Source organism: Tigriopus californicus, chromosome 8, assembly GCF_007210705.1.
Source record: "Tigriopus californicus strain San Diego chromosome 8, Tcal_SD_v2.1, whole genome shotgun sequence".
NCBI lineage: Eukaryota > Metazoa > Arthropoda > Copepoda > Harpacticoida > Harpacticidae > Tigriopus > Tigriopus californicus.
In genome coordinates, this window is record NC_081447.1 from 15,488,543 (window position 1) to 15,514,664 (window position 26,122).

Sequence of the window (26,122 nt, forward strand, 5' to 3'; positions counted from 1 at the left end):
TTTCTCCTCATTGTCCACATACGTACTGTGTAATTTCCTCTCGAACTAAGACTACTATTACTGCTACCACCACCACCAACACCAACGTCACCTTACGTACTTCGGGCAACGAGAACAGAACATCTGGGGGAAAATGAGGGGAAAAAATGAGATCTTCGTCTCTCACTCACAGACATACATGCATACATACATACATACATACATACGAGTACACTCACTCACTCACTCACCCACTCTAACACAAAGGAGATGAGAACAAATGGCCCCACGGAGGGTGATCAGGAGAGCCTCAGGTAAACCCGCTTCATAGGCATACATGTACATAGGTGGCACGATTCGGCATAATGCATCAAATAATCTGAGATGAGTGGCGTGACTTGAGGTCAGGAATATGTAAACGAGATTTCGAAAATTGAAAATCAATGGACCCAACACGGGTCATCGTTGTTCACTCGGGTCACGCTGTGACCTGTCAAGTTGAGCTTGTTCGCGAGAATCCATGAATTTTTTATCCCAGCCAAGTCCGGCTAAGACGGAATTTAGAAAAAACGACGAACAGAAGACAGAACAATTCGACCTCTTCATCGTGCCAATTGAGCGTACACAATAAATGAAAGTCTAATGACCAAGAGATCATCCGCTTGAATCGTGTCCGAAATATTCAGCCACCAACACCTGGTTCGACTCCTAAAACCACGGTAAGGACCTTCATTCATTGATGTATTCATCCCTTCATTACAAGGGAATAATGCAAACGATCATTGGCAACTGTGCTGATTGAATAAATCTTTTCATTTTGTAACTCATGAAAGAGCAACTATTTATGATGCTTCCTGGTGCTTAAATGAGCAATGAAAAGAGTTTATGGGGTGGCTAAATATGAGACGGGAATATAAATTAAATTCTTATCAGTTACGGAATTGGCACGTTTGCCATAAAGTTTGAAATGCCTTGGAAATCTGCTTGGGAATAAGTTTTACGAGTGATCTGGTGGTTGTCTACTCCATCTTTTCCTTTGGTTCAAGTTGTCGTCCTGGGTGTTAGTTTTTGTCCCTGGTTGATGAACATCACTAAATACGGTTGAGATTTTGTTCATCAAAAGCAAAGCTATTACTGTGGGAAACGTTTGTCAAATTCTCTCATTTGAGGTACGGGTTGTAACAAGTTTTTTTTGTTAAAAACAAAAGTACAGTATCAGTTATGTCTATCACGTCACATCTATTCGTTATAGCCGATGTAAAACACTCTTGTATGTTGTTTCATTGCAAGGCCAGGCATTGAGCCAGGCCTCGCATAGTCACAATCCTCATCTCAATGACTTTGGGAAACTACATACGCCACAGGAGCAGTACGGAAGCAATTGATGTCTCAATCTAGGGACAATTGGAAATCAAGGGTACACCGCTAATTAGCATTTAAAGCGCAATATTAATAAGCGCCGTATATTTTAAAAACAATATTAGCCCATGGCAGAGCAAATAAAGCCTCTGTACCCTATTGGGCTTACTGCATTTCGAAAAAAAAGTCTAAACACTTTTATGGGTCATGTTTGAGGTTCGAAACCAACCAACCCTGTTAGATTTCCTCCTCCACCCGCCTGGTTCATACGATCCCTTTTTTCTCGGCATCCTTCATTGTTTGATTTGCCTCCCTCTAATATTCATAGGGACTACGTAGGCCTTATTGATCCGGTAACGTCTTTCAAGTCAGACTTCGACAAATTTCGATTTAGCATTCCTCATCAACCCTACATTCAAGGACTAGCTCGGTCTGCTAGTTCTTTTTTTTTGGTTTGGTTTTCACGGGCTTTTCTGACCGCTAAAGGACATGCAATGCCCAGTACTATTGAAATGAAAGGTTATAATTTGTCTTTTTATTAGCTTTCAATTTTTATATGATATTTGGTCTACCAACGAATTTGAGTTGGCAGACCGAGCCAGTCCTTGAATGTAGGGTTGATCTGGTATGCTATCTAAAAATTTGTCCAAGTCTGACTTGAAAGATGTAACCGGATCAACAAGGCCTACGTATTCCCTACGAATATTAAAGGGAAGCAAATTAAACAATGAAGGAGCCCGAGAAAGAAGAGATGTGGAATTCATTGTTCGAACTAGCCTGGATTCCCTCAGGGCTGGAAGGTGCTCTCAAAACGCACATTAAGCTTTTACGGTGACTAGAATTGACCCCAAACCCTGGGTTGGGACAAAGCTTATGATGTTTTTGAAGAAAAACGAAAACCACTCATAAATCAATCCCGAACACAACTGCTTCTGAAATTTCTACTTTTGTAAGGCCTAGCAAGCCACTCTACCTCATGAACCCCCACGACTAAATCACTGATACGCAAACAAATGCTGACCCCCAGTTTACGTCTCGGTGTTAATACATTTCATCCAAAAGAGATAACAATAGTAAAACAAATCCGAGAATGATTAAAAACGGCTGGAGGTCATCTAACACCAATCACAATTTCTAATCGTGGGGTGAATATAAAAATCAAAGAAGGTATAATGGTGAGTGTAAGTTACCAATCAGAAAAGAAATCACTAGTAGTAAAAAAATTGGACTTTCACAAAATAGTCAGTCCGAGCTGAATTCCTTGAAAAACAGTTGGAGCCTGGATGGTTTCTTCAAAATCAAGCACAAGCTTTGAGACCCTCCGGAATGCGCCCCACAAGGGAGTAATGCATCTGACCAACAATTATAAGAATCACAACTTATTGATACTCTTGTCGAAGTGTCGAGGCTTTGATTTCTGAGATTAGTTCAGCTTCAACATTCACATAAGGCTATTGAGATTCATTTGTACATCTCAGTAGAACTTCAAACAATATAAAAACACCCTTGATTTCTTGAACTTAACAGCTTGCTTGTGGAAACAGTTTTCTGATATTTGAACCAAGCTGGTAGTATTGTGTCGAAAGTACGCAAAAACATTTGTCTGATGGTGCATTTAGACGACCCCATTTTCAGCACATTGATTGACAAAGTTGTGATTAACATCTCACATGGTGACCCCTGTTCCGTTTACACTACAAAGGCAACTTTGAAAGACATTTTGGAATCGTCCGTTACAGAGTGTTCAGTGTTTCCAAATGTTCAATCAAGAAACAATCGATAATTGCACAAAACTGCATCAATAATTTTTGATTGATCAGTAACTTAATTCCGAATGAGACCGGAAATTTTGAGACTAGAATATGTCAGTTTTTTTCATTTTAGGCGGTGGTTTGGCTCTTTATCAATTATTAGACCCATGTAACTGAAAAAAAAACAATAGCACTTTGCAATTCAATTAGCCTGTGGCATACTTTTTAGCATTAAAAGTGGTCTTCAAGTCGACGAGACTTCCTTGTTAAAAACAGGTTGTTAAATATAACAATTTGGTGCAGAAAGCGCACGAGCATCATTTGTTTCTGAAATGGAAGCTTTGTTTGTCACTAACTTACCCCAGGGAGACCGTATGTGACATAACGAGAGTTCTCTCAAGACGCGCTATTTCGAGTTTCTGAGACAATCATGAATTGTTGTTTACCTGGCCCTATCTAGGCTTGTGTTTTACTCATTCGTAAACAAATTAAAGCTAAATGCATGTCGGACTGAAAAAAGTGTCTGTTACAATTATAGTAAGTCGATCACGCTGAATCTTGCGACTTTACCAAGAATTGTTTCACATATCGCAGAAAATTGGAGCAGATTCCAAGTCAAACATGTGGCAATATTGTCCAGAATATGTCATGTGAAAACCGAATGTGAAAGCCGTATATGTCGAAACAGGGGTCGTCTAAATGCGCCATTAGACTTGTAACGCGCAAAGCGTTCGACTATTGAACATTTTGTCGGATCCTTGTGCAAGCTAGGTTGAGGGCGATGCTTGTTTATGATTTTCCTTTGTATATAACGATAGCAGACCCTCAAAATCTGGGTGCCAAACTTGACCATTTTGTTTTGCCTTGTCCAATGTGTTGTGTAAAAGCGATCAAATGTGGGAGGTTAGTAAATCTCCCAATATTGGGTCAGTTGATTGGATCTTTCAAGTCACACCTTGCCAATGCGCATCGACTTTTGGAAAAAAGGACTGTGAGAGGTGTTTTTGGCCAAGTCGGTCTGTTCTAGATCAGAGCAAGTCTGAGTCCCTTTTCATGCTGTATTCAAAAAGTTAGAAATTGAGGTCGTTGGAAGTCTCATTTTGACTAAACATGACATTTAATTGTAACGGGTTTGTTACAAAGTTACACACATCGTTTAAAGCTCATCCAGCTGGCCAAGAAGAAGTCAAAGAGTTGGAAATTATGTAGTTGTGAAATCGTCAAAGCTTATTAGCTTTGTCTCCATCTCTCAAGTTCCCTCAAAATAAACTTTGCTCATTTTGGATCAGATGAATGATTCAGACGATGCAAATTTTCCTCTCCCGTTGTAGGTCCATATGTTTAGAAGTCCGTGCATGATGCAACGAATACTTTAGAACAATCCTTCGTCGAACATTATGCTTAACTAATGGGATTTATGTAAGCGTTTTTTTGCAAGTTCATGACGACAATGATTGCACAAATTAGAAATGATCAAAGTGTGAAAATTGGGACCAACTAACTTTTTATCTATACTATTTACTATATCGCTCACGAATAGGCATCCAATACTTAGTAAACTAAAGTATCAAACTTCAATTCATGGCGGAGGGGTGTTCCTTGTCCAACAGAGAACTTCTCAAATCGTGTTGATGAGCTGACAGGACGAGCTTGGCCCTTTCAAATTGTGAGACTATATCCTTGTTTGATCAACTGTTGCTCATAAAAGTGAATGCAATTTACGTCTTATCAATAATCTTGACCTCATTTTGGTCGGCCAGTTGTTTGCATTCACGGCGAAGGCAGGCCAATCATGTGTAATAGCATATTTAGGCCCAATGAAGGATTGAAGTTAGGAAGCAATGACCCAAATTGTGGCTGATCATATTTTGAGAGAAAGAATGCACTTGGGTTTTCCAAAGCAAATCTATTCGCTCGTCTAATATTTGAACTTCAACTCATTTCTTGTGCTTATTTCCTTTACTTTATTGATTTGATTCATAACAAAAGGTTTATTTCCAAGCAAATCCCGACGTCAAAAGCTGTGTTAGAGTCCAATAGAGATAAATAGTGTTAAACCCTCAAAGCTAGCTCAAAACGGAGTTTCCAAGACTGATATCATTTTTCTCATTATCAAATATCCACCCTCATAATGAAGAAAAGGTATCCTAGGTAATAGCACAACTTTTAGCACAACGAAAAGTAACGGAAGAAACTCTCCATGCTACGGGAACCAAAAAAGGATATTGCTCATCGTCAAAGAAGGGACTGATTATGAATTCGAGTTAAGTAATCTAAAATTCCCATTCATTAATGGCCAAAGAGCACGTTTCTAGACAGCATTGTACATGCTGGCGTTGTAGTGTAAATCAATCCAAGCACTAGTGCAAAGTATGAATATATGTTTTGGAACTTTTGCCAACTACGAAATTCATGGGAAATTATTCCCAAGCATCATATCAGTTAGAAACCGGTGAACATCTTGAGAAAAGTTGAACAAATTACCGAACCCCGTGGTGATTGGATAACCATGGAACACAAAAATTATGAGGTACTCGTAGTGTGTGGCTGGTTTTGCTGGCTCCAATTGAATTCATAAGGAATGATTCATCTATTCCTCACCAGTAGGATTTGAATGGATATAGGTATTTGAAAATAAAAAAATATTTGGTATCAAAAAGAATGTGAATTTCCGCCCTAGAACGTATGGTTGGTCAGGTATCGTTTGTTGCAAATAATTTAAGTCACGTTTGAACCGCATTAGAGGCGATTTTCTTAGATATCTTAGCTCGGAGTTCGGTGCTTGGATGTTATCCAGTATAAAAAAATATGCTGTCTAGAGTAGTGAGTAGATGACCACTCTGAAGACCGTTCAAGCCTTAACTCCGAGGTAAGAAAAAGGTTTAAAGCCTCAGAGGGTTTTTTTTTCAACACCCTTACCTCGGAGTTAAGGTTTGGACGTTGCTCAGACTGAGCATCGACTCATCTCTTCGGTCAGAGTATTTTCAAACTAGATTACGTCCAAGCACCAAACTTCGAGGTAACATCTCTAAGAAACTCGCCTCAGGTAACACGTAAAAGCGTCGGAAGTGTATGGGCAAAATGTTCCGCAGTGCAAGGTTTCTCACGAGCTTGTTGTCAAATGAACTGGTTCTGTCTCGAATGGTGCGAGTAATGCTTCTTCTGTCGCTCAAGATGTGTTCGAAACTGGATTGGGGTAAAGGCCATGAAGACACTTACAGGGTGTAAAGAAATTAGGGGCCGCTCTTTGTAGCTCCTGAAAATCCTTCCCCCTTACTCAGAGAATAATTGGATCATATTGAATCTCCAGTTTTCATCGAAAGAGATTATTGAAAAACCTAGAGCCATACCATGAATGATCCAATTTTACTCCAGAGGACGTTGGTAACCCTCCGATGTTTTGCCACCAAAAGATTGACTCTTGAAATTCCAGATTTCGGCCCTTGGTCCGGTCTGTTCTAAATTCATTGATCGCATTTGCATGAGATTCTCCACTTTCAAATGGTTTGAGGATGAACACTGAAAGCCTCACCAATGTCCCTTAGTATTTGTCGGCCTTCAGGATGCCCTTAGTTTTGGCTCTGACATTAAGACTGCGCTAACTTGCATTTTCAGACATTGTTTTGACGGCAATCGCTCAGAGGTTACTCATTGCCTCTAGGATGTTGTTAGACCATTTGCAATTTGCCACTATCTACTTAAAAGTTCCTCTTAATGAATGCTTGTGGTTTAAAGTTAAAAAATTCTTTGAACAAGGAGAAATATTGTGAAAAAAAGCCATGTAGTCCCCTAATTTCTTTACACCCGGTAAACAGAACACGAAAAGTATATTGTTCGCGGCTTTGATGGACAGTGTATAGCTTCAGAATCCGAAGTGGTGGGAAGCTCATCTGTACCTTTCCGATCTCATTTTGCCCTGATGCGGTCATAGGGCCCAAATGAGAGATGCGCACTCTAAGTGAGGCTGAAGTATCGATTTGAACAAGGTTCTCTATGTGAATCGGTCCCTGGATTTTCAAGTTCGATAGATCCATCCATCCGCATGTTTGAAAAGGCTGGTACACGTAAGTCGGGATACGTTCGTCGACCCCCTCGATTGGGTCACTATGATTATCTAAATTATGATTATCCCTTGCTTCATTTCCCCAATCATTAACTCGATTTAAATCAATTTGTGTGTAGTGAGTGCTAGTTGAATTTCTATCAAAAACTCACTTAATATAACTAGCATAAGATGAAACAGATACTTAAAGGGGTTGTTTTTGTAAAGGTAATATGAAAGCAATTAACAAAAGTGGCCCAATAATTAACGGATTAACCTCTTACGGATCGGATATTTCCCAAAGAGATTCATATATGAGTGCAGCTCTCATTTCAAGCTAGGGCCCTGACCTCAAAATTTGACAAAATGTACAGCACTTACGTGTACCTATAGGCTGAATGATAATGAAATTCCTTGTATGTTATGGCAAATAGAGAAGGGTTTCTATGCGCAAAACTCGGCAGCGTCATATCAAACAAACCCTTCTGGAATCGATGCTGTTAAACAAACGGTTACAGGGTCAGGACAAGGGCACCTATTCTACATCTATTGTAGTATTTACGATTACGGGAGGAGAATTAAGGATAAGCGAGCGACGAGGAAAAAGAAAATAAAGGCGATTACATACGAGTATGTTGTAAGAGTTGTTCTTCAAAATTAGCTCTGTCTGATTTAAATTGAAATCAACGCCGACGACAAATGTTTGCAACGTCGGCCCATCACGAATAGATTCAATGAGCTCTATGATACTTTGTGTAAGGTGAGTGAAAAGTGTGGTTAAAATGCAACTTTGTCCAGGATTTGAAATGGACGGTGAAGCTCGAGCCCACTCCCGAGGGTGCATTTGGAGACCGAATCTGTGTACCTACGGACGAAAGAAAATTGAATAATCGTCACGTTATGCAAAGCTATTCATGTTATTCAATTATATCAAAGAAATGGAGAATATTATGGAAAAGAAGAAAAAGATATGGCGGGAAGGGGCAAAGCAAAATGAAAAGCATAAAATAACTTTTACAAAGGCTACGTACTGGCCTTTTATGTTGTAGCGCATACCATGCGGTGGACACTTAAAGGCTAATTGCCCAATCTCTCACTCGGTTTTTAAAGTGGAACATTTGATTCTTCTATCTATTTAGTAACAAGTTGCAATTGAAAGATATTTTTGCTGCCAACATCTTGGACTAGTCCTTGGTGATCTAATATAGCATTTGAATGGAATGCATTTGTCCGATCTCTAAACATTTGTTTGAAGGGTCTGCAATATTTGCCATTGGAATTTAAGCATTGAATTGCCACTTTTTCGTCTAATGAGGCATTTTAAAATCGAAACCTTGACCAGATAGACCATTAACTAGAGGTGTGGACATCAGCGGAACTAGGCCGATTTTTCTTTTGTCACAGCGTTTTTGACCGAGTCATAAAAAGAAACACGTAGCAAGGTACTGGCAATAGAGACCAAAGTGTACATCTTTTAGTATATTCATAATTACCTATTCTTAAAACTCTAGACATTTTATTACATAAATCAGAAAATTTCGTTGTTTTTATTTAAAGTATGATAACTCAACATTTTGTCATAAAAACACGATTTGTTTTCTTTTAAATCGCTTTTTTTCAGAATGTATGGCAATATTCCTTGCCACTTGTTGGGAAGCTGAAATATTGTTTTCTCGAAGTGGCCTAGCTTCGCCAATGGCCATGTCCAATCTTCTTGTTAAAGGTATCCTTCCCTGAACCAGGTCAAGGGTAACATAAAATGGACAAACAATAACATAAATGAATTGATTGATCTTTATGGCGTCTAACATGGTAATGTCGCCCCCAGTCGAGTTTAGGTTTTTAGGTTAAATAGAGTGTCTCATCATTGGGTAGATAAAGTCTGTACGTTTCGACTCTTGAGAAGTTGCCCATTACCAAGGTGGGTGAATTGCCACACAACCACGGTACTTGTTCCACATTGACTCATTCCTTGGGCATTCTTGTGATGGTGATGATTTGGTTAGGTGTAGTACACGTACTACATTGCTTGTCGCTCATGGGACAAAGGAATTCAAGGCTGGCTGACTCTACGTAGCTAACCTCATGAGACTATATGATTAATCGAATTGGTCCAGCTCCTTCCATAGGACTGATTCACCATTGCCCAATGAAGCCTCTTGTCTTGTTCGATCTCTGCTAATCACCGTCCATCGAAGGCTCGATTTCTCGGTTGTTACTGTTAGAGAGCAAAAGGACCGCAAGAATGGCTGGCGACAAAAATTGCCAAAAGCAAAATGAATTAGCTCTAAACGACAATTTTATGCATTCAATATCCTGGAACAACAGTATGTCTCGTATCCAACGATTCAACTGTCGGGTCGATTTTTGAAACTGGACATCAAATCAATAACAGTTACCATCTTCAAAGATTGACTGCTTGTCGTGTCATCATTGTCTCAAAACGCCTCTTGTCACCCAACCCGAAACAGGTAACAGGCAACAGGTAGCAACTCACTCTAGCTGATCTGTACTACAATAAACGTACAGAGGGAAAAATGGGAAAAATTTAAATCTTGCGTTGCAGTTGTTGATACATTGAGATTGTATACGATAACATTCCGTGAATTGATAACGGAGCCCCTCAAACGTGAAGCCTTGAACAGTTCACTTTGAACTCAATCACCAATAAATAATATGATGCTCGTATTTTCCTCGATGCCCACCCTCTTCATTTGGATTTTTTTTGTTGGACCGGACTGCCGTTTCTTTCAGGTTAGTCGAGGAAAAGAATCAATCGGGTATACAAAGAAAAAATGGGACCAATGTGATGGTTTTCTCAATGATATGTAGATCCGGCGTCCTGGGATCAGCAAGACACCGGGGTGTGTTTGAAAGCTGTCCCATTTGGGATTGAAATAAGTTAACTCATGGGATAAAATAGTGGGAAAAGAGCACGGATCAGTAAGATAAAGTTTCGACTTTGTTTTGTAAGTAAGAAATATGACAGAACTCAAGAACAAGCAACACACACAACGGAGAGTGAGGAAACAAAACTTGACTCAAGGAGTGTTCACAAAAAAAGCCACACGCTGTCTTCAAGACCCATCGTATCCGACATTTGCCTTCAGTTTATCCTTGAGTAACTTGTTGGTGCATTTATAATCCGGGATAAATGAGTGAATAAAGAGGTGAGGGAAGGCATTGAAAGCCGGCCTGCTTGAGCACAATCTCAAACTCCGGCTCAATCCTACAATCCTAAATTTGGCGACGCTTCAATCATCCCGTTTGATTTGTTTGAAAACCCGCGCTCAATTTGACGAGAAGCCTGTTGTTGTCAAGAGATAAAAAATAGATAAGTCTGTGGGCGTGGATGATAATGCGTATGCACGATAAAGAATCAAACGACCTTCTTGGGGGAAGATTGTCTATCCATTCAAGAGGCATTCAGACTGTTTATATTTTCTACACATCTTTGGAACGATTTTGCGCGTTTTATCATTTATATATTTCCAATCATGTCTTTGTACCTCCCTCCTGTTCCCTTATTTCCCACCGAACTCTTGTCCATCTTCCCGTAAAGATCTACCTACTTGTCTTTATCCACACATAGTAAGTTTATTTCATCCGCAATCATTCGAATTATATCCATCATCCATCAAACTAGACTTACGATTTATTCCGATCTTGACTTACCAACTGTTCAATGCATAACATTTCAGATTTCCAAATTCAGACTACCTATTTTTCACAATGTTTTTAGCGCAGAAATGAAGCAAATATTTTCAAAAAATGAGATAAAAATACATGCATGCTGCATCTAAAAGAAGGATATCTTTCCTTACAGTTATGATACTTGCAGCCGTTTATTCTCTGAAATCTTAAGGTAGTCAGAACCATACATCCCTAATTGCGATAAATCTATTAGTTTTCAGGAAGGGGGAGGAAAAGACCAATAGAAGATTGATGTTCAATTCATTTTTGACCTTTGGTCATTTTTTTTCTTCTCCAAATTGTACCATTAAGGCGCCAAGAACCGCATGAAAAACCCTGTTAATTTTAAAAATCAACTATCCTCCAAGATCCGAATTTCAGGTCATTTACCAGTGGACCCCGTGCAAGATATTTTATGTTAAAATCACATAGTTTTATTCAACATCATTTGGAATAATGCCAAGAGAAATATAAGCAGGAATCGTGATGGATTCGTTGTTCTTCTTGGAATCGCATGTAATTCTTTGAAACTGACACTGGCAAGACATTTCAGCACCTTCTTGTTTTCCCCACATCATGATCAAAACGCATTTAAATGCTCCCTTCAAAAGTGAATAGCTTTTGAGAGTGTTCCTCAACGAATCATCTGAAATTGCTCGTCAGTACTTCAAAGCACAACTAACCCATGGTTTTTTTTCTCTTTTGTTATGCTTAGATAATGCGAGTACCCCTTAGTTCCGAGGCGGCTTCGTTTTCCCTAAGTCCACCGGTTCTCAACGCCCGAAAGGGGGATCTGTCCGTTGTTTCCAATGGCCCGCTACCCTCGTCCTGCCCCTCTTTGTTCTACCAATCTAGCAACCCCGTGTTCCATCATTCGGTTCCAATTCTGTCGAGTTTTTGCCACCACTCCACAGAGCCAAGTCTCAATACGCTTCAACAACGACCGTCTCTTTTGGCGATGAAGGTCAACCAAACAGGCTGTTCCAATTCCCGATCGCCGCATTTGGACGATCCCTTGAATGCATCTACTAGTAAAAAGATCTTGAAGCAAAAGAAATATAGGTAACATGTCCTGTTTGAATACCCTTTTGGGGCTGGCTCTCACGCACTTTGGGACACTTTAATTTCTTTCGTTCACAGCACCCGTTATCCTATGCCCGAGAAACCCAGACAGAAGCGCGCTGTCATACAGGATATGGTGCGACCTTTGAAGCAATGGCTGCTGCGTCATCGACATAACCCCTATCCTACTAAAGGAGAAAAGATGGATTTGGCCATTGGATCCAATATGAGTCTGGTGCAGGTAAGCCAACTGCATTTCACGAGGTTGTGTGACAAATCAACCTCAACAATCCGCAGGATGAATGAGGACATTTGAAGATCCTGAAGATCATTAGGTTGATTTCGAGGTTGATCAAAGTAAAAATAAATGATAAGCTAGAACTTCGGTTTAAACAGAGAAACTCATGAGTCTGTACTTGAATAGGTGTCCAATTGGTTTGCCAACGCCCGTCGACGCCTAAAGAACGTGGTTCAGGACTCCAAATGTTCCTGGTCTAAAAGGCTGCGAATGTACAACCAATTCGTTCAAGGCAATGCGGAATTATTGTCCATTTCATCCAACGATTCCATTTGGAACTCCGATTCCGAGGAAGAGGAAACCGAAGTGGAGCAAGATGAAAAGGACACTCATCCACATACAGAAAGCCCTCTAAACGAGAAAGCCATCTCGGAAGAACGTAATTGATTCCTTGACGCTATCCCCGTTAATGTCAGCTTGGAGTTCATTGAAGTAACGCTCTTCTTCTTTAGGGGACATTGATGTGGAGAATGTGGACGAGAAAGAGCCAACGTCTAGCTCGGAGGAAGGCGATGATCGATTAAGTATCCCGATTTATAAAAAGAGCATGATGCAAAGATACTTGTCAGATAGTGTGGGTATTGCTCAAGATCAACAACAAGCACACTGTCCAAGTCAAGCCTTAGAAAGGTCGGCAATAAAGAGGAGGATACAGGAAAGCAGCTCTCAAGATCCAGGACCCCCTCAAAAAAGAAGGCACCTAATTCCTAATCCCGTCCTTCATCCTCGACCCATCCTACCGCGAATAGCAGTCAACACTTACGATGCCTTTCCTCAGCCTTTGTTTTCGGCATTTCAGCCCATGAACAACGCCTTCAGCTCCTTGGCGGGGCATCCATTGCTTCGAATGCCACTTGCGGCGGGTAAATACCACTTAAGTAGTCAAATGACACTCTTATCAACCAGGTTTCACACTGTTCCGTTCCAATCCTGTTCCTAGGTCAGAAAGGAGGGTGTGTCATGCCTCAGGTGGCCCCCAACCTGATTTCTCATGGGAGCTTTCCGTCAGCACCTGGATTATGGAGTCCGTCCTCATCGCAAATGCGGATGATGATGCCCTTTGTCACGTCCCGACTGATTCATCCGTCTTGTCCATCCATGCTCATACCATAGAAAAGCTATCTTTTCTTGCTACCACGTTAATGGATACACTCCTCGAAGTGTGTCCGTCCCGCTTCTTAAAGCCAATTAAAAGTGACTATGTGTGAGATTTGGATTTAGGGTAGGACTAAATAGGATAGGATGTGACGAAGGAAACGTCAAGCAACATTGAGACAGTTGCTAAGGCCAAGTGGTCCAACAATGTCACTCACCATCTGCTGAATGAACTGCCTCTACGTCCGTCCGTAGATGTAAAGCACGAGCTTGTTTTTCAAAACAGGTAGATACTATATTTGAGGTGAATGACAGTTCAGAAATTGGTCCGGCGTAAAATTCGCTCAACAACTTGTTATCGCCATCATCTGTGATTGACCAAGGCCTATCTATTATCTAGTTTGATCGAGTCTGGGCGGCCCTATCCTAGCAGTTTTCCTCATTATATTAATGGCCTTCTCTTCGTTGTCGTTGACCACTTTTCCGGCCTTGTCTCAGGCAATGAGGGGAATTTGAATGAGGGGTCTGGCTTATTCTTCTCTTGGTTCAAATGGACACTTTAATGGGGGGTTAGTGGACATTGTCCAAATGCTCATCACCCACTTTGAACTTGCTCGTCTTCTCTTGTGACCAGCTTGAATGTTGAGAGTCTCGGAGGAGCTATCTGCCCGGTTGACAATGGCGCTCGACAGACAAATGAGTGCCGAATCGGCCTTCCTCGTGCATTTTGGATCCACATTCATAAAGGCCACGAAAATTTCAAAGGAGGCCAACAATGGACTCAATCAAATACCTGCATGTCCCTGTGGGCCTGTCGTTGGGGAATCTAATGTCAAATTAAAAAGTCATGATGAGAAAAGAACTTGAATGAAGAATTGAGAGCCAAGACCTGGACTGAAAATACAATCTTCTTGTCTGTCACGCTTTGAAGATGCAAATCGAAAACAAACGTCATCTTCTTTGTCAATGTGAAAGGTAGGTGGGGTTTTCAGGCCTGAAGTGAATAAAGATTTGACCTATGTAGGTGGATGGCTTTGAGCCATGGATCGCCTGCCATTTAGTCAAGCTCAAGCCAAGCGGCCGAAGGAAGCTGTTTATTCAGGCAGATACGCGTAGATCGCTTCACTTATTTCTGTCAAGGGCTTTCGCAATTCTGTGCGTACGCACATGCTGGACCCCGATCTTCAAATCTTCGTCAAGCCAGCGTTTTAACCCGTCCGTCGTTTAAAGTTGAAAGCTCGGGAAGAAGAGTGTCCTAAAGGAGGACAAGGGCAGATAAAGAGAAAGAGAGAGAGAGAGAACGAGGATCGAGAAGCCACCAGGGACCCACCCACCCACGTGGACGAGGAGCATTGATGATATTGCACGAACGTTTGGGTACGTAGTACGTATGGGTGTACGTCGTACGTACTACATACGAACATATACCATACGTCATGCAGACAACTAGACCGAGACGAGTGAACTGTCTCAACCCCTCATGGCTGGTGCTGGTGCTGTTGTTATTTCCAATTGCTAATGTTGTTTATTTAAACTCTGGAATAATGATTTGAAATTAATAGGCACCATGAACCCAGTGCTTTTCGAAACATCCTTGGTTTTGTTACAAATGATCTTGAAACTTGACTTTGCGAATTTAACTTTAACACATCGAGGGCTAAAAAAACCACTCCGAACTTTGGTCTTGGGAAATTTCAACCTGACTGGCACCTAAAACTAATAGTATTATTATTTTTTATTACGAAACAGCTCATCTTAGTTCATATACAAATAGAAACTGCCTTGTTAATGACGGGACAAGATGGTATACAACACACTAAAAATATTTTACTTAAATAACAAGGTTTCTAATTGCCTTTTGCTTTGTTATAACAACACAAGGACCAACTTTGGGAAAGAATACATCACGAAAAGTAGCTTTGATTACTTTATCAATCCACTGAAAACTATTTTTTGAATACGTAATTCAAAGATATTGCATATTGCCATAAAAATCCATTGAGCAGACGCTGAGAAATTATAACCCTTCAAATGTTGTGCTGTGATCAAGTTTGACCGCAAAATGCTCCGGTTATACCTTATAGCTATTATATTACTTCAATGCCAATCAAATATTGAAAATAAAACTGTCAGGTTTACGAGAATTTTTCGAAGACATTACTGTCTAGTTGGGCTTTTCCTAATGGGCCATTTCACATTCTAAATAAGTGCCAGCTTTTACTATTGTCAGGTTTTAAAGAAATACTTCGGAAGAGGAAAAATATGATTTTATTTCCTGCCATCGATGAAGTACCCTTAATGGTAACTGATGAAACTTTATGTCAGTGCATAACTAAGAGTATTGATAATATTGTCTAACTAGACTTTGGACAGCGATACTTTTTAATGTGTTTTCTGCGATTTGATGTATCAATTCGTTAGTAGATCAATTTTTTTTCTAAAACATAACTCGATTTGCTGGGAAATCATTCCCAAGCATCGGCTAAAAAGCGGTAAAAGGAAAGAAAAAAAGGTAGGACCTCCTTTCAAAGGTGCTTATTTAACAAAGAGTGTTTTTTTTTTGGTTTCTTTAGCAAATAAAGCAGCAGCTAGAAGTCGTGGCATTTGAGCAAACACTTAATCAGAAATTTCAACCACTGTGGAGAGTGAGCTTATCGGTTTTTAACTTCTCTTGAATAAAGTTTTTGCCCAAAATTCCGGATCAACCCTACATTCAAAGGCTAGCCAGATCTGCCAACCCTAATTCCCTGGCGTATCCGACATTAAATGAGTGTAAAGGAAAATGAGATGGGTATACAAGTTTGTCATTTCGAGTTGCTGGGGATTTTATTTACCGTAGCGGTAGGAAAGTCCTCAAAAAAAATAATATTCGTAGAGAGTACGTAGATGTGATGTTGTTGATCCGATAGCATCTTCCTGGTCAGATTTGGACATGTTTTTGAACACAATTCCATATCAACCTCAACTGAAGTTCCTTGGTAGAGCAAATATTGTATATGATTTAAGTGGTAACAATTAAACAAATTATGAATTTTCACTTTAATAGCACCGGGGATTAGCATTCCTTGGAGCGGTTAGTAAGGCCCGTGTAATTCAAGCCAAAAATAAATCTACTTTTTATCAGCGGGTGCTAGGGTCTCAGTGGCTAACCTCACCCAGCCAGTGAAAGCGGCTATGACGGTGTCAATCCAAATTTCCAAAAAGCAGCGCCAAAATCTGTGCCAGGCTGATTCTCATTCTGTGGGTGTGGCTAGCCAAAGTGGTTAGGATGCCTTTGTACGTTTCGAGGAAAACATTCAAACACACCTAGGCTTTTTAACCGCTGCGAAGTGCCTAAAAAAATCTCGCTGAAAGCTCGGTAAAGAGAGCAGAAAGAAACAGAAAGATTCGAAAGAAATTGCCCAAAGTGCTACGCCAATTCTCCTCGCTGAAGCAGCGTGATATCTTTAGGTAATTTTTTTTGGTTTTGTTTTTCACGGGCTTTTCTAACCGCTACAGGGAATGTAATCCCCAGTACTATAAAATCATGAATGAGGAATGAATGTAAATGTAGTATGCGTAATCTATTGATCAAGATAAGTGAAGAAAAGGAACCATAAATTGAACAAGAAACATGAATTCAAGTTTTTGCTTTATTTGGCAATTCTTAAAGAAAACCGGTTTCGCTTTAAGACTTAGCAACAAAAAAAATCCGCTTGACACGCGATATTCTTATTGCTGTTCAGTTTTTTTCCTCAAGAAACTAGCAAAAGAGTCAAGAATGGAAATGTATGAATATTGTTATCTTTGTCTTCGGAACATGTCAAAGCACTTCGTTTGAACCATTATAAGATTTTTTATCCAAATAAATCTTCGTACTTGGCTTCTTCATTCGTGTTAAGCAATAATTTCGCCCATGTTTGGGAACTCATGAGGTTTCAACGAACTTCAAATGACGACTAGCCAGATTATTGTCCTGTTTTCCGGAGCTTAAATGATGCTCCACGAGTGTTTCGTACCCTACAACACAAAGGTACTTACAGGCACGAGGTAATCATGTTTATTTGAGCTGGATCTTTTTTCTTGTATTTAGATCTTGTGGGCGGAGTGGCCAATCTGATGTATGTACAGGGGATTTTCCCCAGAAGTATTGTCGCTCCACCTACATACTACATACTGTAGTGCATGCATCCGTATGGGCTAGTAGGGCCTGGCCAGAAGTCAAGCCAGAAGTCAAGCCAGGACCATTCATGTGTGTTTGATTAAAAGGGCAGGCGGACGATCGACCGAAGACAGTTTTGATTGTAAATTACCTGAACGCATCTCAAATTCTATGAGCCCCTCATTATCTCAGCAGCAATATAGAGTACCCAATATCGAATGATATCTTCTGCACGAAGGCGCACTTGGAGGACAACAGTAATTCCTGGCGTCATTAGGGGCCAGACTGTCCCTCTACAGTTACGCCAATTGTCCGGGATTTACCTTCTCGAATGAAGCATACCTAAATGTACAGTATGCAGGTACTTGTTGTTCGTTTTAGTCCCAAATGAGACAAGAATACCCAAGCATTGATCACCAGTATTATGGCGTCCACGCAGCTGCTATCCACTTCTCGTTGTCGTTGTTATTGCCTTGGCTATTAATTGCATCAAGACTCTGAGATACATTAGTCCAATTCATTCTAGCCATTCACGGTTCAAGTGCAGGCTTTCTTTCAATGTGGCTGCCATAAGAAATGATCTTGTACAACTGCTGGATACCCAAGCAGTAAGTGAGTAAGTAAGTAAGTAAGAGAGTAAGTAAAAAGGACGGTGCACTAGGTCCTGGAGTTGGCTGGCTCTTGGGACACAGATTTACTTTCACTTAATACATGTGTCCAATTGTGGAACATGTAGGCCTGTAAGAAGTGGGCACGTATCCGCTCTTGAGTTGCTTTCGACTTGTTCCAGGTTGGGTCCGAATCCGATGGATGAGCCAATCCATGGCTAAGCCGTACATATAGGTATACTATAACATGATTGGGATGGGAATGGCGGCCAGTCACAGAAGTCAGTAGATCAGCGTCCGTCACTTCCTTCTCTCTTGGGCCAACAAACGGAGCGAGAATGTTGGGTGTGACCGCTATTTGATCACGTCCGTGTTGTCCATATAAGCACGCCCTCACTCGCACATGTATGTACTGTAGCTGTACGTACGTAGGTAGGGGTACGTACTAGTATGTGCGTATACAAGGGAAAAGTGGGTAGTGACCAAGAAAAACCCGAAAACGTCAACGGGACGGACGGTCGGTGATCAAAGGTTGAGTTACGACGATCAAGCTCCTCCACGTATGAGAGATTCATGATGGACTTCATTCAGTTACAGATTCCCAAAAAGAACTTACGCATCCACAGGGGGATTGTTGATTGTGAATAACTGGAGGCAACTCGAGAATCAACAACATGAAAAAAGTACCTAACCTTTTCATCTTGATCTTCAACAAAGGCCAGATATGCAAAGGCTGGGACATTTTTTCCCACCTTTCGAAGGAACGTGTTTACGTAGATACTTTCCTCTCAATGAGTGAGTCCCCGAGTCTTTGGTAGAATGACATTAAAGACGTTAATTTTCACCAATTCAAGATACCAATTTGATGCAAGTTCATACCCGTATGGCCTGGTTGGCCTGACCTGAAATGAGTTGTTGCCTGTCGGCCAAATTTTTACTCGAAACTTTTCATGGGCCTCATTTGACTCGATCTGTACCACAGGAAGCAATTATTCCACTACATAAATCGTCGTGCTCATTGGCCACCATTACAGGCCTTACTTATTTCATGTTTGCTGAATGTATGACTCTTGGCTACCCACGCTACCCACCCACACCATTACAGACGGTGTAAGGATAGAGTGAAGAGTGAGTGAGTGAGTGAGTGAGTGTATAATCACTCATTCCAGGGATCTCTCTCGCTCTCTTAGCGGAAGTTCGTTCGATTCTCGCTCGAAGATTGCGGTCACAGTTGATCTTGGAACGGAATTCTTACAACTGAAGGGTGGACTACTTACTATCTGCTGCATTGCAAAGAGGCTTGAATAAGAGTGAGCAACACAATCGCGGCACAATTTGGCCATCAACCATGGGCCCATCTTCATTTTAGTAAATATCGAAGACTTACCTCTGGACAAAATGACAAACGAACGAAAAACGAGAGAAAGAAAGAAAGATTGGCGCTTCTTAGTTGTCCATGTTTGTTTGCATGTAGGCACGTAGCAGTAAGTCCTCTGATAAAAGATCTCTATCTACTCGCCGCTGACGACAAGTCGGATGGGAATTCTCCCCCAACTGTCACAGTCTGACCGTGAGCTCGTTCCACCGTAGACCAGAGTCAAAAGTGGAACGAACTAGCGAAGAAACGAACAAACGGAGGAACGAACGGAGGACCTCATCCTACTTGTCCTTCTGGATCGACATAGTCGACGTTCACTTGTACTAGTTCTTTCGTTCATCTCTGACTCGGACCCAAAGATGAACGAAAGAAAAACTTGGAGAAAAATCAATGCCAAGGCCGTGATTTACCCGCATGACCATACAGGGGCTCCGCCCAGGTCTAGTGTGAATGACGAACTCCAGACTGTCGGTCCCACCAAGTTGATTCCAGCCATCAAGAACCCCTTCATTTTGGGGCCCCGATCCGAGAGTGTCAAACTTTGTTACCAACGAGGTCCAATCGTGGGATCCGGCTGCTTCGGTTTGGTGTTCAAGGTCAAGATCCGGAAATTTGGCTTCCGCTTGGACGAGCATTTCCAATCGAATTCGAACATGGACCAAGCCGCTCTCAAGATTGTGGTAGTGAAACGCCGTGAGAATCGAGAGCTGTCCATTCTGAAAACCTTGAACCACGAGAACATTGTCAAACTTCATTTCTATTCATTCAGTCGGCATGACGTGGACCACGAAGAGGCCGCCGACGGGCCCATGGAAGAAGTGTGCTTGAACATGTTCTTCGAGTTCATGCCCTTGTCCCTCTTTGACGAGATTCAAAGCCATCCGCAGGGTCTGTCCCATGGCACGTCGTTGAAGTACTTGGAGCAACTGGCCATTGGCCTTCAATACCTCCACGACCACGTGCACGTCTGCCATCGAGACATCAAACCCTCCAACCTATTGGTGAGCGCTGATCGGTCCTGTCTCAAGATCTGCGATTTTGGCAGTGCCACAGTGCTCAGTGCCCGCCAGACCCATGTGTCCTACGTGTGTTCCCGGTATTATCGAGCCCCGGAGCTACTTCTGGGCTCCGAGGACTACGACGAAAGGATCGACATCTGGAGTGTGGGGTGTGTCTTGGGTGAAATGATCGGAGCGCAAGTCGTATTCAAGGTGAGAGGCCAGTTCGTTTGCGAAACGTCCTGGCTTTTTTCTTCTAACGATTACTTATCAGGAAGAAGTTTTCTTGGATCGACATGTTTTCTAATTGCGCAATTGGTCTTAGGGTGAGGACAATATGGACCAATTGGTCGAAATTATACACGTATTAGGCACCTTGGAGGAGGATGTCCTGACTGAGATGAAAGTGCCCATCAAGTTCTTGGACCAAAGCGTGTTGGCCTCTAGACTCACCGGCACTTTTCCCGAGAGACTCCAAACCCAACTCCAAGAGCATCGCCCCGATGCCATCTTCGAAGGCGTCCTGCAAATCCTCTGTGATATACTTCAATACATTCCTCAGAAAAGACCCCGAGCGGTCGACATTCTGTACAATCTGGCAGCCCTGCCCTGATCTTATTTATTTATCACCGACAATACAGACGATATTCATATGCCATCGACCCCTGCTTGTTTGATCTTCATTGGTCTTGGTAGCGAGAGAGTCGATCTTAACTTGAGTAGTAATTGGACGGAACGAACGGCATCTTCACCACTTCCGCCGAAACGGTCTTTTTCCGGATTTGGAGCTGAACCTTGGTTCCAATCTTGGATAACGTCGTGGGAAGATAAGCCATGGACACATTATGTCCCTCGAGCGATGGAGAAGGACAACCGCTCGTGATCTCGCCCACTGGGGTGCCCTGAGCGGGGTCAATAACAGCCGTGTGGGACCGAGCCGGAGGACCGCTTGAAATGAGTCCCACCCGTTTAATTTTGGGCTTAGTCTTGATTTGATTCAAGATGACTTCAGCGCCTGGGAAGCCTTTCTCTTCGCGTCTCCTCTTACCTGGGGGAAAAAAAGAAAGATGAATGAATCTTGAGAATCGGGAACATCAAGAACACAACAAGCTCATCCTGCCCTACCAATGGTCCAAGTCAGTCCGGCTTCAACGGGGGTGGTCTTAGCATCAATATCATTCCCATAGAGACAGAGTCCAGCCTCCAATCGGAGGGAATCCCGAGCCCCGAGCCCAGCTAGTTCCACTTTTCCTTCTTCTGAGCTGAGTAATTTCTCCACCAAACCAGCGGTCTCCGAGTCCTGGATTGAGATCTCGAATCCATCTTCGCCAGTGTACCTAACACACTCAGAGAAGAGGTGAGCCGAAGCTGTTGACGAGGACATCATACTCTCGTCAAACCATGAATGTCATGGCAATCCTTACCCACAACGAGTGATCCGAACGTCATCTACTCCATTGACTCGGGTGACGCAACTGGTCATGAATTTGATCTGGCTCAAAGTGACTTGGGGACAGAGGCTTTGAAGGACACGAGCGCTTTCAGGACCTTGAAGAGCGATCAGGCCACGGTTTTCTAAATACTCCAGAGTCACGTCCAACCCTTGGCTGAATCGGAAAAAAAGGCTTACTCAGTTAGTCGTTGTTCATTTAGTTTCAGATTGTATGTATTCTTGTAAAGCTGCTAATGGTTGTACACTTGGGCATACTGATGGGAGGGGGGCCAAAAGAGTCATCAGATAAATAAAAAATCTGTCCATAGAACGCTGCTTGTGGCAAGCATTTCAGAAACATAACATTCTGAGCAAAATTGAGCATTTGGTTTTGAACATTTTAAGAAACGTATTACTTTGTAAAAACCTTGACATATATATTCGGTTCAATGCTGGTTTCCATGGTAGATGTTACATGTACATGATTTGCAATGCTTTTAACTTAACGCCAAACTTATCATTCTGCACAGGGCATTAGTAGTTCCACAATAAAAGGAACATATTACAGTTACATTTATTTTGGCCAAAAGGAATAATTCGTCGAATTTTTGTTGGCAATGCTCGTTTGGCTAAGCCAATGGAAATGCATAACAGAAAAACATTTTTTTTCCAAATACAAACTTCGAATTATAACCTTTCATTTTAATAGTACTGGGGATTGCATTCCCTGTAGCGGTTAGAAAAGCCCGTGAAAACCCAAACCCAAAAAGAGAACTACTTTGACAGTATTTATCGTATGGGGACATGTTTTTGAACGTGCTTTTTAAATTTGAATCGTGGAAGGCAAAAGGCACTTTTGAAAAGTCAAAACGGATATATTCAGGGTGGGGATTTTGAATCTGCATAACGTTTAGGTATCATAAATAAGGTTATGTTGCAAATTCATTTTTGCAAATTTTACGAGTTGAGAAATTTGGTGCAATATATTCTAGCCAAAGGAAAGATGTTTAAACAATAAATCAGCGCTAGCAAAAGTAGATCTGAAACCCCAAACCCATTCATTGTTGTTAAACACAAGAGCAATTTTCAGCCTTGAGCTATCTTTTGTAGGATATAGGAAAATACAAAAAAAATAATCTGTTAAGATTGCCTTAAAGCTTCAAGTTTCCGCAGTTGTCAAGAGGGAAATGAAAAACTATATTTCACACTGGAGCGTGAAAAAAGTGAAGAATAACGAGTAAGTTTTGGTTTCTTTGGGTCGTTACAATTACACCGTTTTCAAATGTAATGGGATTACAGAACTTTCCTTTTTCGAAGGAACGAATAACTAATTTCGTTACAACTGCCCTGATTGTGCATCAATAAAACTATTCTCTATCCAACCACGAATCCGACTGGACGTTTGCTTTGTTCCCTTGAGACCTTCGCCTTCATATCCGGTTATGATCAAAACTTGGTGGAAGTGTGGAACCAAGAACTTGCCTTAAACTGCAACTCAACAATAAACTAAAACGAAACTGAAGCCAAAAAAAACAGACCAAAAGAGGGTTTGGTCCACTTTGTTTAAACCTATCATTAAAAAAGTATTTAACATTCTTGGCCACTACTGAAACGAATACAGTCGAACATTTCTTCGAACAGGTATTACAATGGATATTTTACATCAACGAATATCTTTGGTACTTCTTTCTACCCAACCTGGATAACCGGCAGCAAAAGCCATTCAGAACTCAGATTACCGTTGCATATCTTGGACCTTGCTTTCCATGAGCGGCACATCCGTCTCTCTGCAGCCGGCATTCGTGACCAGATACAAGTCGTCCTGGTTGGTTTTGGTCACGATCAGATCATCGAGGATGCCTCCTTGGTCGTTGGTGAACACGGACAAGGTTCCGTGGTTTTCTTTCAAGCCTTGAACATCGGCCACACACAAACTCTCCATGAACTTGATGCGATCTTTCCCGCGAATGCACGTTTGAAGCATGTGGGACACATCAAAAATTGAAGCATGCTTCCTGGAACGCAGAGTGCCAAGTTTAAACATAATCTGATAGATCGAAATTGAAGCAGCTATTGTGTTAGCTAGCGTCATCACTTTTAAGTCCTCGTGAATCCAGGCTAATCAAATAGAACTTTGAATTCCAACTCTCTTCTTTCTCGGGCTCGTTCATTGTTAAATGTGCTTCCTTCAAATATTCGTACGGAATATTTAGGTGTTGTTGATCCAGTGGCACCTCTTAAGTTAGACTTGGATTAATTTTTAACTGGCATTCCAGATCAACCCTACATGCAAGGACAAGCTCGGTCTGCCAACTCAAATTCGTTGGTAGACCAAATATCATATAAAGATTGAAAGGTAATAAATAGACGAATTATAACCTTTCATTTAAATAGTACAGGGGATTGTATTCCCTGTAGCGGTTAGAAAAGCCCATGAAAAACCAAATCAAAGGAATCAAGTGCTGGTAAAAGATTGATTATGATTCAATTCCGGAAACATTCCAGCACTAGCCAGATCTGCCGACTCTAATTCCTTGGTGGAACAGATATGATTTGAATAAAGAGTTACGTAAAATGAATATATTTTTCGTTTTCGTATTTGAGAATTCAATTCTATTTCTATATTCTATACACAGTACCGTTAAGGTAGTCCGAAAAACAAGCCAAGAGTCAATAGGTAAAAAAAAAAAACATGGAATTTCACTTTTGACCGATGGCCTTCAAGTAGTGTTGGTAACTCCTCTCAAGCAAAACCAAAGGCCACCCCAGAAGCTCACTCACCGGGTGTGAAGATGGGATGCAGCAATACCCAGACCTTCATATTGGACTGGCATCAAGTAGCCGGCAAAGTCCACCATTTTTCCGCCCTGGGCCACGTGAAAATCATAAAGACACGTGGCTCGAGGGGTCGAACTGGAACCATACTGTCGGGTCAAAGCAATCACTTGGTGGCCAAACCCCTTGGGAAATCTAAACATGATGCGTCTGGGCAGAAGAAGTCCAGATTGTTGTGTCTTCGTGGATGGACAGAAGTCCAGAGTTTTAGGCCCAAGTGATTGGACAATGCCACTTCTATCAGACGGATGCTGTGAGACGAAACCTGCGGCGGGAAACAAGATTTTCAGGTTTGCAACCAACCATCATGACGACAGAACCCAGTTTGAACAGGTACGAGGATGAACTTGGGAGGATACAAGGATTTAATATCCAAGCTTAAAGCTCAAAACGAATATCAGGACGGCCAATGACAAGAATTTGGGGGTAATGGGGAGATGCAGAAAGTAAACCAGCAATAATTCAGACGACTTCAAAGGGACGAAGTACACAGAGGTTGCTGCAGTTGTTTTATGAGAACTTGCGATATAATTTTGTTGATGTTCATTTGTATTGAATTATAAAGCAACGCTGGAATTTGAAGGGATCTTCTAAGCTCGAGGATCTTTAGTTACCAATTGTGTTCAAAGAATTACACTCTGCTTCAAATGAGAATAGTCCTAGGTTGGCATGACTACGTCTTTCAAATATCTGCTTGATCAGACCACTTGTTCTTCATAAAGTTTTGTTATTTCAAATCTACAATAATTGTACACACCATAAATTAATGAGCTCCCTTCTTCTAGTAATAATCCCCTCCACCGTTGTTTTAGACCTATGGTAATTAGAGCTGAGAATGAAGAAACCATGTGGAAGCCAAATGAGGAAAAAACAAACACGAAAGATAGATAATATCGATGATTTAATCTTAAGCGAGAGAACAAATACAATTCGCAAATCTGAGATGAACAATCGGTTGAAGTTCCCTCTCCTCTGAAAAAGAACGATTCGTTTTTCTTGAATTTCGAGAATGACAAAACTTTTAAAGAACAGAAACACACGTTTCAGCAAGAACGCATGGGTCACTTTAGTAATCATCTTGCTTTAACTCTAATATACCAATCAAGACTTTTTTAAAGTTAAAGCATGTTACTAAATCTGATAAACTAATTGGTTGATTGACACTGATTTCCAAGGTTCTGAGATTCGGCGTGAGTGTGTGTTTTAGCTGACATTTGTCCGGCCTTTTCTCCAACGGTGGGCGGCCTTTTGTTGCCATTTCTCTTGTTCCCAAATGTTACCGTTCCTGGCTCAAACGGTCCAAGCCCATTAGAAACATTTGTTGGCATTCCCCTCTCCCTGAAACACATCCGGCCATCCCCGCTTGAGTGTTCTTGTTTCCGTCTCTCATTATTGGCTTTGCGAATGCTACACAGGTAGTAAATAAGACAATCTTTAATGTTTACCGATCA

General features: G+C 41.4%; 3 protein-coding genes across 3 annotated transcripts; 2 read left to right on the forward strand and 1 right to left on the reverse strand.

Annotated features, from left to right (window-relative positions):
• The first annotated feature begins 229 nt into the window (after positions 1-229).
• Positions 230-13,394, forward strand: LOC131885714 (uncharacterized). Its single transcript, XM_059233844.1, has 6 exons — positions 230-698; positions 11,540-11,886; positions 11,965-12,127; positions 12,311-12,563; positions 12,637-13,047; positions 13,125-13,394. Exons 2-6 carry the CDS (start codon positions 11,543-11,545, stop codon positions 13,295-13,297), a joined length of 1,344 nt encoding a protein of 447 aa, XP_059089827.1. The 5' UTR covers positions 230-698; positions 11,540-11,542; the 3' UTR covers positions 13,298-13,394.
• A 5,918-nt stretch (positions 13,395-19,312) lies between these two features.
• LOC131885010 (glycogen synthase kinase-3-like) lies at positions 19,313-21,066 on the forward strand. Its single transcript, XM_059232929.1, has 2 exons — positions 19,313-20,617; positions 20,730-21,066. The coding sequence occupies exons 1-2, from the start codon at positions 19,766-19,768 to the stop codon at positions 21,015-21,017; spliced, it is 1,140 nt and encodes a 379-aa protein (XP_059088912.1). The 5' UTR covers positions 19,313-19,765; the 3' UTR covers positions 21,018-21,066.
• On the reverse strand, positions 20,989-24,908 carry LOC131885009 (aminomethyltransferase, mitochondrial-like). The gene is made up of 5 exons (XM_059232928.1): positions 24,618-24,908; positions 23,576-23,851; positions 21,829-22,011; positions 21,530-21,741; positions 20,989-21,452 (listed from the first exon to the last, which is right to left on the reverse strand). The coding sequence occupies exons 1-5, from the start codon at positions 24,812-24,814 to the stop codon at positions 21,115-21,117; spliced, it is 1,206 nt and encodes a 401-aa protein (XP_059088911.1). The 5' UTR covers positions 24,815-24,908; the 3' UTR covers positions 20,989-21,114.
• Positions 24,909-26,122: the final 1,214 nt, after the last annotated feature.

Coding starts and splice junctions, on each gene's coding strand:
- LOC131885714 (XM_059233844.1), top strand. CDS start 11,543: ATGCGAGTACCCCTTAGTTCCGAGGCGGCTTCGTTTTCCCTAAGTCCA. Junction 11,887..11,964: donor TTGAAGCAAAAGAAATATAG/GTAACATGTCCT, acceptor TTTCGTTCACAG/CACCCGTTATCCTATGCCCG. Junction 12,128..12,310: donor CCAATATGAGTCTGGTGCAG/GTAAGCCAACTG, acceptor GTACTTGAATAG/GTGTCCAATTGGTTTGCCAA.
- LOC131885010 (XM_059232929.1), top strand. CDS start 19,766: ATGAACGAAAGAAAAACTTGGAGAAAAATCAATGCCAAGGCCGTGATT. Junction 20,618..20,729: donor GAGCGCAAGTCGTATTCAAG/GTGAGAGGCCAG, acceptor AATTGGTCTTAG/GGTGAGGACAATATGGACCA.
- LOC131885009 (XM_059232928.1), bottom strand. CDS start 24,814: ATGTTTAGATTTCCCAAGGGGTTTGGCCACCAAGTGATTGCTTTGACC. Junction 23,852..24,617: donor GCATCCCATCTTCACACCCG/GTGAGTGAGCTT, acceptor TCTGCGTTCCAG/GAAGCATGCTTCAATTTTTG. Junction 21,742..21,828: donor GTTCGGATCACTCGTTGTGG/GTAAGGATTGCC, acceptor TGAGTGTGTTAG/GTACACTGGCGAAGATGGAT.